This window comes from Phyllobates terribilis, unplaced genomic scaffold (genome assembly GCF_046119375.1).
Source record: "Phyllobates terribilis strain yellow unplaced genomic scaffold, ASM4611937v1 Scaffold_2__4_contigs__length_985480577, whole genome shotgun sequence".
Taxonomy (NCBI): Eukaryota; Metazoa; Chordata; class Amphibia; order Anura; family Dendrobatidae; genus Phyllobates; species Phyllobates terribilis.
The window spans coordinates 858119401-858135071 of record NW_027362762.1 but is presented as its reverse complement, the minus strand read 5'-3'; the positions used below and the strand labels follow the sequence as shown (position 1 = coordinate 858135071).

General features: G+C 39.9%; 1 protein-coding gene across 1 annotated transcript; it reads left to right on the top strand.

Moving 5' to 3' along the window:
• The first annotated feature begins 6666 nt into the window (after nt 1-6666).
• On the top strand, nt 6667-7434 carry BHLHA9 (basic helix-loop-helix family member a9). The gene has a single exon (XM_073670785.1). The coding sequence runs from the start codon at nt 6667-6669 to the stop codon at nt 7432-7434; it is 768 nt and encodes a 255-aa protein (XP_073526886.1).
• The last annotated feature ends 8237 nt before the right edge of the window (nt 7435-15671 follow it).

The following is a 15671-nucleotide window of genomic DNA, read 5'->3' as shown; positions in this document are numbered from 1 at the left end:
CTCTCATTCTATAACGTGATATATACTAAATTGAATTGTCATTTAGTGATAGTGTAAGTTATTGGAGAACTCAGTCATGTTTATGGACTCTGCTAGTGAATGTTAAAGAGAATCTGTCAGCATGATTTTATAATGTAAAGTAAAGACATGGCTGTAATACTGTTTAAATTGATATCTTTGGTGAAGAAATCTGTTTTTTTTTTGTTCTCCTTTAAACAGCATTTGAAGGTTTTCTGCTAGTTAGATTTCAGTGCACAGGGGCCGGACTGTGCACTGGCTCATCTCCCCCCTGTCTATAATTCCCCAGCCCCTCCACCTGCTTCTGGACAGTGAATGACAAGTCACTGCTGATATTTCAAACAGAGGAGGCCGGTCATTCACACACCGAAAGCAGGCGGAGGGGCCTGGGAATCACAGACAGGGAGGAAAAGACCAAGTGCACAGTCCGGCCCCTGTGCACCAAAATCTAATTAACAGAAAACTTCAAATTGTGATTGAAGAAGAACAACAAAGTGGATTCCTTCACCAAAAGTATCAATGTAATCAGTATTACAGCGTCATTACAACCATGTCTTTCCTTTACATTACAAAATTTTGCTGATAGGTTTTCTTTAATGAATATGCTTGGATTAATGGACTGACATCTGTCAGCATATTTTATTGAAGCATTTTAAATTAATTGTTCTGGCAATGGAACCTACTAGAGGTCATTAATAAATATACACAATAATGTAATGCAGAGTTCATATTCAAAAGTCAACAACAGAGAAAAGGATCACCCCTTCAGAAAAGTTTCAAATGTGCATTGTAGTGCCCCAAGAATGTGGTATCTAATGTGAACCATTTAAGGTGGTTAAGCCATCTCAGCAAACAACACTCACTGAAAAACACATGACCGAGCATCCACAAAAAGATCAGCTACAAGTAAAAAAATATATATACATAATCACACAGATATGATTAAAAAGGGAACACACTGTGCAAGGAAGGTGTCAGAGTCAGCAGGAGACGTCAAAGCTCAGAGTTCAATAAAAGTCTAATATATAGAGCCAATCTATGCAATATAACAATCTAAAGAAATAACATAACCCAGAACAAGAATACCTACATACCCAGCTCGTCTTCTCTTCCTGGGATGACGCCCACTCCACGGATTTCTTTCGAAACGCAGGTTGAGGAAAAAGTCACTCTAGCAGGAGAGGTCAAGCATGAATATATAGTATGCCATGATGTTTCGGTAGATTGTTTCTTTATGCCCTAGGACAGGGGTCTCAAACACGCGGCCTGCGGGCCGCATGCGGCCCTTCAGGCTGCTTCATGAGGCCCGCGGGCACCATAGACCCCGATCGCGGCCCGGTCCATGAGCTGCCGGCAGCTGCGCTTCAGTTCAGTGTATTGCCGCGCAGAGACCAGCTCTCTGCACAGCAATACCAGTGGCAGCCGTCGGCCTATCAGAGGCCAGCAGCTGACATCTGCGTCCCAGCGCAGCAGCGTATGACGTCACTGACACGCGCAGATGTCAGCTGATGACCTCTGATAGGCCGACGGCTGCCACTGGTATTGCTGTGCAGAGAGCTGGTCTCTGCGCGGCAATACACTGAACTGAAGCGCAGCTGCCGGCAGCTCCTGGACCGGGCTGCGATCGGGGTCTTTGGTGCCTGTGGGCCACAGGTGCAGAAAGGATGCCGAGGGAACGGAGGACAGGTGAGAAGAATCTTTTTTTTTCTCTTTTATGTGTAGAACGGCTCTGGGGACAGTCCTAAAACGACGGGGACCAGGCTGGGGAGAGTCCTAAAACGACGGGGACCAGGCTGGGGACAGTCCTAAAACGACGGGGACCAGAATGGGGCACATTACTACAAGATTTTGGCAGAAAAACTTCAAAAAGAATGAAAAAATATTTTACCACTAAAAATGCTGCTTTATATCTAAACTAAAGTAAACAAAAAAAGTGCATGTTTTATTATCACCACATCCATAACGACCCAAGCTATAAAAAATAAAAACAGCAAAAATGTTCAAAAGGTGTATAGAAAAAAAAATGGTATCACTAAAAATGTCACTTTGTCCTGCAAAGAATGCAGCCCCCCAAATTAATTTTTTTTCCGTGTGTGGCCCATATACCCAGCCGAGTTTGAGACCCCTGCCCTAGGATGAACCAATAGGCACCAGGCTGGCCTTTGACTATCTATATATGTGCTATATCCTAAACCTTTCTTTTACTCTGGGTCTTGTCCTCGCCTGCTGGCTTTCAATACTGTCTTTGATTATGTTTGTTGGATTTCAGGGAAGAAAGAGAGGAGATTCTATTATTTTCCATCTTCTTTCACCTGTTTTTTTTGGCGGAACTTTTGTAAACAGATGCTATCAGCATGAGCATCTATGAGCATCTGTCTTTTTCACATCTTTTTGTGAAGAAAAGCAATTAGGCGGCTTTCTACGATCTAGCACAGCTATCTAGTTTCTTCATTGTAATAAATGCCAACACTTTCCATTCCATGATTAAAGCTCAAGTAAAAATATGTGATTTGTACTGTTTGCATAGTCCACACCCTGCTATTGAGTTTTCTAGATACGTTCTTGTGTGTGCAGCGCCGGTTTTAGACTTCTGGGCAAAAGTTAAAAATGGGGACTTAAATGCTATCATATTGCACCATCACACAGAAACATTTATGTTGCATTTACATGAGCTGAATTGAAACGCTGATATTAATTGGCGCATATCGGGGTGAAAATAACCGGGGCAACTTGAGTGATGAATGACGATCAATCACCCAAGTCACTGCCCACCATGGTTCATGTTCACATGGCCAAGTGCTAGTCAGCTGAGAAGTGATCAGGAATGTGGCCACATCTGCCCACCATCAGATAGAGATCAGGTATACCGAAAAGCAAGTATAGTGATGTCTGGAAAGAAGTGTAAAGTGCTAAAAATTCATGCTATGTGTGCAAAAATAATAAGTACACAATACTGTTATATATACCATAATTTAAGTGAATAAAATATGCAGTGCTGCAAATAAGGAAATGTATGATAATATATATAAGTAGCACAAGTATAACATATTATACAAGAAGTACGTGATTAAAATGAACTTTCCAGCCATTGCTATATTTGCTTTTACGTATACTTGATTTCTATCCGATGGTATGCATGAGTGCTGTTGGCACGGGCGGCCACATCCCTGATCGCGTCTCAATATAACGAGGCCTAATAGCATCTGTGTACAGTAGTTTCTAGGTGAGATTAATGCTCATCAAAAGAAGATGAAAAATGACTAGATATAGTCCAAAGCTATACAACAATTTGTAATCGTGCAAAAATATGAATGAAATCAACAGTGGGCAGTTTTCATGCTTATAAATGCTACAAAAAATTTACTCAAAACTTGAGAATTTACCATAGAATGAAACTGAATTCCTAAAAATTAACCACAGATGATTAAATTATGATTATTAATGCCAGCGATCCAAAAAACGAACCAAGAGTTTGTAAACATGCCACAAAAAGGACCTAAATCACTACACTGTATTTCTTATATTCCTATTAATGGATGGCAAAAATATGGCCGCAGCATTTTTTGCTGCAGAAAACTCAACGTTTTTGCATAAAGCGCTAGGTGTGAAATCGCCTTTAAACATTTGTATACAAACAATGTAATCTGATTGTTTAACCTGACCTTTCCATTATCAACAGCCATGCCATGAGTGGGGCTCTGCAGAGCCCTATCTGAATGGGGTAGAGGTTGAGCATGTTCACCTCGGGTGCATTCATTCTAATTTGCACTACTGAAGATAGATTAGTACAGACGTCTCCGGCAGCAATCCCCAGCGATCACTAAGTTGTCCTTTATCCCATCGGTAGGGGATAACAACACGTTTGTAAAAACCTTCAGCTTAATTCCAGGCACAAACCTTGGACAGGTGTGGAACTGTTTCCTCTGCCACCATCCTTTGGGCTTATAACCAATTTCCCACTACCAAGGAAAGTCCATGCATGGCTCACTAAACCAAAGAGGCTATTTATACTATACCCACCACCTGCACTCCTGTAATTACCTGTATAAGTGGTTTAATTAGCATTTTGGGGATGACAGATTTCTTTTTAAACTCTTACTTACTCCTTATCTTGTGCATAATACTCTTAGTATGATCATAATAATGTACTAAGCTTCAATTGTTCACACTATCCAAAGGATAGGTCATCAATATCATATTGGTGGGAGTCCAACAACACACATCACCCCCACTCATTAGCTGTTCCAAGTTTTGGTGGCCGCTAGCTGTAAAGACGTAGAACAGAATCCCACAGCGCAGCTCCATTCAATATGTAGCGGGCACTGCTGGGTACTGTAGTACAGATCCTATTCAAAATAGGAGCTCACTGCAGTACTTTGGAGCAGTCACTAAACATTGATTGGAGCTGCACTGTGCACTTCTGTTCCATGTCTTTACATCTGGTAGTTGCCAGGACTCATATCAGTATATATATACAGGTGCATCTCACTAGATTAGAATATCATCAAAAAGTTAATTTAAGTTATTCAATACAAAAAGTGTAACTCATATTATATAGAGTCATTACAAACAGAGTGATCTATTTCAAGTGTTTATTTCTGTTAATGATTATGGCTTACAGCCAATGAAAACACAAAAGTCATCTCATTAAATTAGAATACTTTATAACAACAGCTTGAAAAATGTTTTTAAAATTCAAAATGTTGGCCTACTGAAATGTATGTTCAGTAACTGCCCTCAATACTTGGTCGTTGCTCCTTTTGCATCAATTACTGCATCAATGCGGCGTGGCATGGAGGCGATCAGCCTGTGGCACTGCTGAGGTGTTATGGAAGCCCAGGTTGCTTTGATAGCAGCCTTCAGCTCGTCTGCATTGTTGGGTCTGGTGTCTCTCATCTTCCTCTTGACAATACCCCATAGATTCTCTATGGGGTTAAGGTCAGGCGAGTTAGCTGGCCAATCAAGCACAGTGATACTGTTGTTTATAAACCAGGTATTGGTACTTTTGGCAGTGTGGACAGGTGCCAAGTCCTGCTGGAGAATGATATTTCCATATCAAAAAAGCTTGTCGGCAGAGGGATGCATGAAGTGCTCTAAAATTTCCTGGTAGACGGCTGTGCTGACTTTGGTCTTGATAAAACACAGTGGACCTACACCAGCAGATGACATGGCTCCCCAAACCATCACTGATTGTGGAAACTTCACACTAGACCTCAAGCAGCTTGGATTGTGGCCTCTCCACTCTTCCTCCAGACTCTGCGACGTTGATTTCCAAATGAAAATTGGAACTCTGGGACATTGTGGAGTGTGTCAATGACTGCCTTATGGACATCTGTCAAGTCAGCAGTCTTCCCCATGATTGTGGAACCTACTGAAACAGACTAAGGGACCCTTTTAAATGCTTAGGAAGAATTTGCAGGTGTTTTTTGTTAATTATTTTAATTTACTGAGATAATGACTGTTGAGTTTTCATTGGCTGTAAGCCATAATCATCAACATTAACAGAAATAAACACTTGAAATAGATCACTCTGTTTGTAATGACTCTATGTAATATATGAGTTTCACTTTTTGTATTGAAGAACTGAAATAAATTAACTTTTTGATGATATTCTAAGTTAGTGAGGTGCACCTGTATGTATATACATATGATCTTTCTCTTTGCCTTGTTCCTTCTATTCTTCTGACCATGATGTACTTCTCCAGTGACTGGTCTCTTTGTATGATGTGTCCAAAGTAAGAAACTCGCAGCTTGGTGATCTTTGCTTTGAGTGACAGGTCTAGCTTGATTTGTTCCAAAATTGATTTGTTTGTTCTTCTTACCATCCATGGACTTGATAACATCCTTCTAAAGCTCCACATTTTGGAGGCATGCATTCTTCTTTTGTCTTGTCATCAATATATACTGACCAGAAAACCTTTAAATAACCATATTCATTGTGCATTTTTTGAAAAACAAATAAGACCTGGAAGTGCATGTGTGTCCTAAGGTGGACATACACATTAGATACATTTTTAGAGGGATTAGGGGACCATTTATTGCATATGTGTAGGTGTCTAAATAGTCAAATAGCAATGATGTTTCATTTTGTCACTCTTACAGCCCATTCATATTACATTATGACTACAAAATATCTTTGAATATTAGGTCATTTATTTTTTAACTGAATGATATGTAAGAATACTTTCAGCCCAAAAGGTGTCAATTGTATTTCATGCATGTATTATCGGCCCCTCTGGCAGTACAAGTTTGAAGGTGATCAGCTAGAATAGATTAAGAGGAAAGACCTGTAATTTGTTGTAAAAGGAGAACTATGTATGCTGTGTAATTTGGCAGATCAGTATGTCAGAGTACTTACCACAGGCATTTGCATGCTTTCTATGATCTTTTTTTGTCAAAGCTATCAAACTCTACCCTGTCTACCTGCAGGCAGGTAATAAAACAAATATACTAGTTACCTGTTACGAGGTATAATAAAACAAGAAGGCAAGTTACTTTTTAGAAATAGGCCGCCCTTACAGGGTGTGATTTCAAGAGGGAGTGGAAGAACTAAAGTTGTCATCTTATCATCTTTAAAAGCAGAGCAAAGACAAGAAGAGTCCAAGAAAAAACAATCTCATCTGTGGGCTAGACTGGAGGACAGCTGCAATGAGCCTCATTGAGTCAGACTTCTCCGATGATGAGCAAGAGATAGAAGATGAAACTAATGAGAGCGGTGAGCAGTCTCTACAAAAACTGCAAACGCCAGAGAGTGAGAGTGAAGTAGAAGATGCCAAGCAAAAGAAGAGGACCAGGCCAGTGAGGTCAAAGGCCAGGCGGGTAGCAGCTAATGTCAGAGAAAGAAAGAGGATCCTGGACTACAATCAGGCCTTCAATGCTTTACGGCTGGCCCTTAAACATGACCTGAGTGGAAAAAGACTATCTAAGATAGCAACTCTGAAGAGAGCCATCAACAGGATTTCTGCTCTATCCATGTTTCTGCATTCAAGTCCTGAGACAAAATGGGCCTGCAATCACACAGAATGCCATCTTCAAGATGAAAGGCACAGACAGACAGAAATCCATGATGGAAGTCCTAAGGCCTACATAACGCCATCTCAGTCTCATCAAGACGTACACTCAGAGCTTAACTATGGGGAGGCTACACATCTCCAGCAATGTCACTCTCCTTATTATACTAGACAGTCACCTGAGGCTACTTATCTACAATGCCAATATGGAAACCCAACGGAGGATATTCCATTGCCAAGCTCCCCTTACTCTTACTATCCACATGGTGGCTACAGCATCGGAGTAAGAAGTACCTGCTTCCCTCAACAGATGGACAACATTTCAGACCATTCTTCCGGACCATTTGTATGGCAGGTTGGTTTCTTACAAGGATCCGGCTACCAACATTCTCTTTCCATGCACTAAGAGACATGTGCAAAAACCGTCCGACACAAACACTACGATCTCTGGGAAATAGACTGACGTATAATATTTATCCAAGCGGGATGGTAATGTGAACATGTAAATCCTGTCGTTTGCATCATGTGGTATATTTTTATGGGTTTTTTAACTGGTTAACATTTTCTTTCTGTTTATTGCATCTGATAAAATAAGCTGTTAGTGGGATTTGTGATACATCATAGGTGCAATCTAGCAAATGTCGTGAAGAATCTTATTATTGTGACAGATAACAAACTTGTCATTAAAAATAAACTTTTCATTTTTCAAGAGCACTATAAGAAATGAAAGCTGTGCTGTGATTGGTTGCTATTGGCAAGTTTTTTTCTTTTAGTCTGTTTCCTTAATCTTCCCCTCACTTTCAGTGACTCTAGCTAATAAGAATTTTTGATAAACTAACAGTACTTTTAGAAAAAAAAAATTCTAAAGCTTGCTAAAACTTTTGGAATTAAATCTTAGTTTAAATATTGTAAAGTGCATTTCAGCTGATATTGGCCATATAATATATGACGACCTTGTGTCATAAGTGACAATTTGTCGGTACGGTCAGAAGATGAGTTGTCAGTATTTGAAATCTGTTTTGGAAAATTTGGCAAATATGGACTATATACAGATGGATCAGAACTAAAGCTTTATGCATTGTAATGCTATCATTTGTGAATTGTGATATCTCCATTAGAAAATACTTTAGGCTTGTTTACAGTCCTATGTAAAATTGACAAATTACAAATTTGCTTCATCTGTTGCCCAGGACCATATAAACTCCAAACGTCCCCTTTGCTTCTGAATTCTTCACCTTATCAGTATTAGAAATGCAGGTATCCCGATTATATTGTATAGGGAAATACTCTCACATACTGAGGGGTTTTTGTAATTCCATGTACAATAAATGTATAATACCGTCCCTAGTAATTATTGAGCCATCATATGTTCTATATTGACAGGTAGTTTACTGTGCATTTATGTCTTTTCGGCTACTGAAACATCCCCCAATCCAATGGTACATCATGGTTAATGAACTCTATTTTCGATCATGGGTGGTCATAAATATCTTATGTGCTGTCACTATTCTGCATTGTAAAATACTGTTCAATGTGCAATATATTCCTCAGGTGCGTTGCATACATTCTGTTATCTGTGCAGGGACAGAATGAGAAACTGCAACTTCAGGAAACTAAAAATGAATGTGAATTTATTTCGATTTTTTTTTTAATAAATAAAGATGTTATATTCTTTACATGTGTTTTGAATTGTAAAGGTGTCTGTGGTTGCTAAATATATGTTCCCATGTGTATGGGGGGGGGGGAAGCTCTAACCTCTAAAATGATATATTATGAAATGACCAGCTCAGAATATTAGAACTAAAAAAAGGTATGCTGATATAATTATAGATAAGGCTTTGTTCATTCATCAGTATTTTTGATCAGTATTTTATCTATATTTGTATGTCAAAACTAGGAGTGTCTCCAAAGCACAGAACAGGTAAATTTTTCAATTAGGTCACGGTCACACGTTCAGTATTTGGTCAGTATTTTACATCAGTATTTGTAAACCAAAACCAGGAGTGGATGAAAAATGCTGAATTGTTGCACTTGTTTCTATTATACTTTTCCTCTGCCCGTTCCACTCCTGGTTTTGGCTTACAAATACTGATGGAAAATACTGACCAAATACTGATGTGGGAATGGGGCCTTATATGTATTATTTTGAGACAATTTGATGCTATATCCATATTTTACAACTGTAATGAACCAAAAAGGACTAAAGCTCCAAGTACAAAATTATTATACAAACCGATAAATAATATCCTTAGGATAGGTCATCAATGACTGATCAGTGGTGGTCCGACACCCGGCAACCCCGCCGATCTGCTTTTCCCGGTGTCGGCGGTGGCCGGAACGGGTCAGTGACGTTGACAGAATGGTGGCCGCAGCTAGGTACTACACATCCACACCCTATTGATTTGAATATGTAGCGGATGTGCAGTACCCGTCCGCAGCCACTATACAGTCCACAGCGCTGTGCAGCTCCGTAACTGAGCAGTTCTGGCCAGTGCCAACACTGGGAAAAGCTGATCGGCGGGGCTGCCAGGTGTCGCACCTCCACTGATCAGACATTGATGACATATCCTAAGGTTAGGCTATTAATGTTAAAATCCCAGACAACCCCTTTAACAATATTGCATCCAGGCAAAAACATACGCATTTCAGATAGAGAGCTATCGTTAATTATGATTTAGGATACCTCTATGTCCAAAACGTATCGGTTTTTGCCTTGATGCAATATTTTTAATGTACCTGAAACCTTTTAAGCCATAATAATAAATTGGTGAAATTTTATATGTAAATGGCTGGATAGTTTTGTTTGCCTTTTCTGCATCTCAAGCCAAGCAGGGGTTTTTACTTTCTGTGCGGAGGAGCTTCACAGCCAATCTACGGGAGCTAGTGAACTTTGTAGTTTGAGCTTAGCATAAGTCAAAGCCTGGCTGCATAACTGAGATGCAGTGCGTTTTCTCTGAAACATAGTTTGAAGAGCTGGCCTAAGACTAGAGGGAGAGACCAAAATAGCCCAATACAACACCCTTCCGGCTTCTTCACAGTCTGCACCAGTTAATTGATTTGTCTTTCACTATGTACACACAGTAGAGATCTGTCAATCAACTAGAGAGGTGCAGGGTGGAGCTGGCCGGGGATGACGCCAGACTAGTCAGGGCTCTCTCTATAGTCTCCGGCCCACTCTTCAAACTATGCTTTCCTTGAAACATGGGAGCGTATCAGGGGAAAACATACCTGGTTGCAATCGTGCAGACAGGCTCTGATTCATGGTGCCCATGTTTTGGGCGGCATTAATTGAGTGACAGGTTCCTGTTAAGAGGTGCAAGTAAAAAATATAATCTTTATTCTAGAATATTTTAAATAACTATATTGAATAAATATGGTTTATTATTTCTTTAGTTACAAACATTTTGACACAGAATGTAGCTGTGGCTCAATGTAAAGCAGCTGTAGGGATAATTACTGTAGTCTTCTAACAAAAATTAATGTATAACTGTGTAATATTTTCTTAGGCCGGTTTACCAGCCACAATTAATGAGGGTCTTAACGGAAAAGTATTAAATGATATGTCACAAATCATGGAAGAGGCGATGATAATTTAAATTAAATGTGATGATGAATATAATGGAGTCATTGCTTCAAGAGCCACCACACACAGACGTATCCAGGACATGGGCTACAAGTGTCGCATTCCTTGTGTCAAGCCACTCATGACCAATAGACAACGCCAGAAGCGTCTTACCTGGGCCAAGGAGAAAAAGACCTGGACTGTTGTTCAGTGGTCCAAGGTGTTGTTTTCAGATGAAAGTAAATTTTGCATTTCATTTGGAAATCAAGGTCCCAGAGTCTGGAGGAAGAGTGGAGAGGCCACAGTCCAAGCTGCTTGAGGTCTAGTGTGAAGTTTCCACAATCAGTGATGGTTTGGGGAGCCATGTCATCTGCTGGTGTAGGTCCACTGTGTTTTATCAAGACCAAAGTCAGCGCAGCCGTCTACCAGGAAATTTTAGAGCACTTCATGCTTCCCTCTGCCGACAAGCTTTTTGGAGATGGAAATTTCATTCTCCAGCAGGACTTGGCACCTGTCCACACGGCCAAAAGCACCAATACCTGGTTTACACACAACAGTATCACTGTGCTTGATTGGCCAGCAAACTCGCCTGACCTTAACCCCATAGAGAATCTATGGGGTATTGTCAAGAGGAAGATGAGACACCAGACCCAACAATGCAGACGAGCTGAAGGCTGCTATCAAAGCAACCTGGGCTTCCATAACACCTCAGCAGTGCCACAGGCTGATCGCCTCCATGCCACACCGCATTGATGCAGTAGTTGATGCAAAAGGAGCGCCGACCAAGTATTGAGTGCATTTACTGAACATACATTTCAGTAGGCCAACATTTCGGATTTTAAAATAATTTTTCAAGCTGTTGTTATAAAGTATTCTAATTTACTGAGATAATGACTTTTGTGTTTTCATTGGCTGTAAGCCATAATCATCAACATTAACAGAAATAAACACTTGAAATAGATCACTCTGTTTGTAATGACTCTATATATGAGATTCACATTTTGTATTGAAGAACTGAAATAAATTAACTTTTTGATGATATTCTAAGTTTGTGAGAAGCACCTGTAAATAGTAATAGTACATGTAAATAACATAGGGTACTTAGTTAACACTATTTTGATAAAAAAGCATAAAAGTCATACCACTGTGACAAGGTGTGACAAGGTGTACCCAATTGGGATCCTATCCTGTATTAAGCATTAAACCTCACCTAGTGAGCTGGGCATTTCATCTATATAGCGTCCCATGAACAGGTGTCTGCACAGTCGGCCCCCTGTCCTGCTCTGCCCATATTCACATTGAGGTTGTTTGATAAAAGGTGAGGTTTTTTAATACTTGACAGGATAGGACTGTCCCGATTTGATACATCTTGTCACGGTGGTATGGCTTTTATGCTTTTTTGATCAAAATAGTGATAACTAAGTATCCTATGTTATTTAGACATACTACTAATATTTACTTACTATAGAGTATATGCTCATTTTGTTTTTTCTTCTTGGGTTTTGTCTTTGAAATGGCCACAGTGTGAATGTGCTCTTACACATTGCAGGTGAAGTGAAAACCATTTCCGGTGACTACCTCTTGAAGCTCATCAAGAGAATGCCAAGAGTGTGCAAAGCAGTCATCAAAGCAAAAGGTGGCTACTTTGAAGAACCTAGAATATAAGACATATTTTCAGTTGTTTCACACTTTTTTGTTAAGTATATAATTCCACATGTGTTAATTCATAGTTTTGATGCCTTCAGTGTGAATGTACAATTTTCATAGTCATGAAAATACAGAAAAATCTTTAAATGAGAAGGTGTGTCCAAACTTGTGGTCTGTACTGTATATCAGCAGATGCTTCGGCTCATTTCTTTGGTTTTGCTGTAGTTTATCATCACCAAACCTATTTAGGTATCTGTGACCTGGGTAACATCCTGCAGCAAACCCCACACTTCCTTGCGGGGATCTAGCCTGAGCTTTATATATTTACTGATTTACGTCAGCAATTGCAAAACTGAGACAAGTTTTATTTGTTACCGATAGGTGGACATTACTCATCAGTCTTCATATGTTCATCACAGACAATGAGGAACAACCTCTCCAGCTCACACCTTATGGACATAAGTCTTTGGTAGGATATGAAGGTGAGCATGTCTAATGTACCCAGAGGGCAGCATGGCTATAAAGTAGATGATGTAGCCTTCAATATGTCAGATAACCCTTTCACTGCTAGAAATGGCTTTCTGACTACTCAGTGTCTGGCCAGAGGCTGTCTTCTTCCAAGAAAGAAGTGATAATTGGCTTTAAGCGAAAAATACAACAGTGGGTCCTCCCTTTCTAGACGACAGTGGAGACACTATTCCTGAGCAGCTATGGAATGAGAGGAATGAGGCCAAGCTCAGACCAGAGGTAGCACATCAGTGGAATGTGTCTTGTGACTTCCGTGCTGAAGGCACTGTCATCTGTATGGCCGTACTAAGTGTCTGTCTGGCCGTGACTTCCACCACAAAGTCATCTGTGGGGTAGGAGCCAGGGCATCAGCTGGTCGTCCTAATAGTCACATTTGAAAAAAGGGTTTATCTCTGATAAGACAATCACTTTAAGAATTATTTATGTCATAAATATGTTACATTGTACAATAGCAATTAAATATGTCTTCTAGTAATTACTCATATTCTTAGTCACTTTTTTCATGAACTTGGATTTAAGTTCTGGTGTGGGCAATGTACTGGACCATTACATTTTTTTTTATTAGTTATTTTCCTTTTCCTGGTGACATGGTGACGTCTTTATCAGTCTTCATGTGTTTGTTATTTTTCCTGTACTTGATCTATATTCCACTTGGCTATATTGTATTTGACCAGCATTGCACTTGTTAATTTTTTTTTATTATTGATTGTTTCAGTAGTACCAGGGCACAGGGATAGGCTTATATGAGTCACATGTCCAATATTTTAATTCATTGTTTGTTTTTTTAACTACACATGTGGACAAAATTGTTGGTACCCTTCTGGTAAAGTAAGAAAAACCTACAATAGTCACTGAAATAACTTGAAACTGACAAAAGTAATTTTCAATTGAAATTTTCAGAATATCAAATAATGAGAATCAGACATTTTTTCTGTTGAACCAAAACTCAAAAACAAACTAATGAAAATGACCTGGAGAAAATCAGTGCAAACAAACAATTTCTGTAACTTTCAATGAGACTTCTGCACCCGTCCACAGGTATTTTGGAAGACTCCTCATGAGCAAACTGCTCTAGCTCTCTTAGGTGTGAAGGCCATCTCCAGACTATAAGTTTCAGCTCCTTCCACAGTTTTTCAATAGGATTTAGATCAGGGTACAAAGAAGTCACTTCAGAATAGCCCAAAGTTTTACTCTTTTCTTTTTTACTCCATTCTTGGATGTTTTTAGCTGTGTGTTTTCGCTCATTATCCAGTTGGAGGACCATGACCTGCAACTCAAACCAATCTTTCTGACACTGAGCAGCACATTTCACTCCAGAATGCCTTTATAGCCTTGATATTTCATTGTACCTTGCACAAATTCAAGACACCTTGTGCCAGCAAAGCAGCCCAAAAAAAATAACTGAGCCTCCTCCATATTTCACAGTAGGTACAATGTTCTTTTCTTTGTATGCTTCATTTTTATGTTTGTAAACATGAAGCTGATGTGACTTGCCAAAAAGCTCCAGTTTTGTCTCACCTGTCCAAAGAACATAGGAGTTTTTCTCCTCGGTCGTCTTCCATGAAGTCCACTTTGGCCAAGACAATGACAGATGGTGCCATCTGATGTACCTTGACCTTGAGGTTCATCTCTAATCTCTTCCGAAATTATTCTGGGCTCTTTGTTTATAATTCATATTATCTGTCTCTTAAATTTGTCATCAATTTTACTCTTGCAGTCATGCTCAGGGAGGTTGATTACAGTCGCATAGACCTTCAACTTCTGAATAATATGTGCAACTGTAGCAACAGTCTCTAATCCCATCATGCAAATTGAAAGCATCGCAACTTGAAAGCAACGATGAGTGAGGGAGCGTGATGATCCATCAATCTCGCTCTGCGTCTGACGTATGGCCCCCATCCTGGTATATATATATATATATATATATATATATATATGGCCCCCCATCCTGGTATATGGCCCCCATTTTGGTGTATATATATACAGTACAGACCAAAAGTTTGGACACACCTTCTCATTTAAAGATTTTTCTGTATTTTCATGACTATGAAAATTGTACATTCACACTGAAGGCATCAAAACTATGAATTAACACATGTGGAATTATATACTTAACAAAAAAAAGTGTGAAACAACTGAAAATATGTCTTATATTCTAGGGTCTTCAAAGTAGCCACCTTTTGCTTTGATGACTGCTTTGCACACTCTTGGCATTCTCTTGATGAGCTTCAAGATGTAGTCACCGGAAATGGTCTTCCAACAATCTTGAAGGAGTTCCCAGAGATGCTTAGCACTTGTTGGCCCTTTTGCCTTCACTCTGCGGTCCAGCTCACCCCAAACCATCTCGATTGGGTTCAGGTCTGGTGACTGTGGATGCCAGGTCATCTGGCATAGCATCCCATCACCTTCCATCTTGGTCAAATAGCCCTTATACAGCCTGGAGATTTGTTTGGGGTCATTGTCCTGTTGAAAAATAAATGATGGTCCAACTAAACGCAAACCGGATGGAATAGCATGCCGCTGCAAGATGCTGTGGTAGCCATGCTGGTTCAGTATGCCTTCAATTTTGAATAAATCCACAACAGTGTCACCAGCAAAGCACCCCCACACCATAACACCTCCTCCTCCATGCTTCACGGTGGGAACCAGGCATGTAGAGTCCATCCGTTCACCTTTTCTGCGTCGCACAAAGACACGGTGGTTGGAACCAAAGATCTCAAATTTGGACTCATCAGACCAAAGCACAGATTTCCACTGGTCTAATGTCCATTCCTTGTGTTCTTTAGCCTAAACAAGTCTCTTCTGCTTGTTGCCTGTCCTTAGCAGTGGTTTCCTAGCAGCTATTTTACCATGAAGTTCTGCTGCACAAAGTCTCCTCTTAACAGTTGTTGAAGAGATGTGTCTCC

Excerpts from the sequence above, each read along its gene's own strand:
- BHLHA9 (XM_073670785.1), top strand. The coding sequence starts at position 6,667 with ATGAGCCTCATTGAGTCAGACTTCTCCGATGATGAGCAAGAGATAGAA.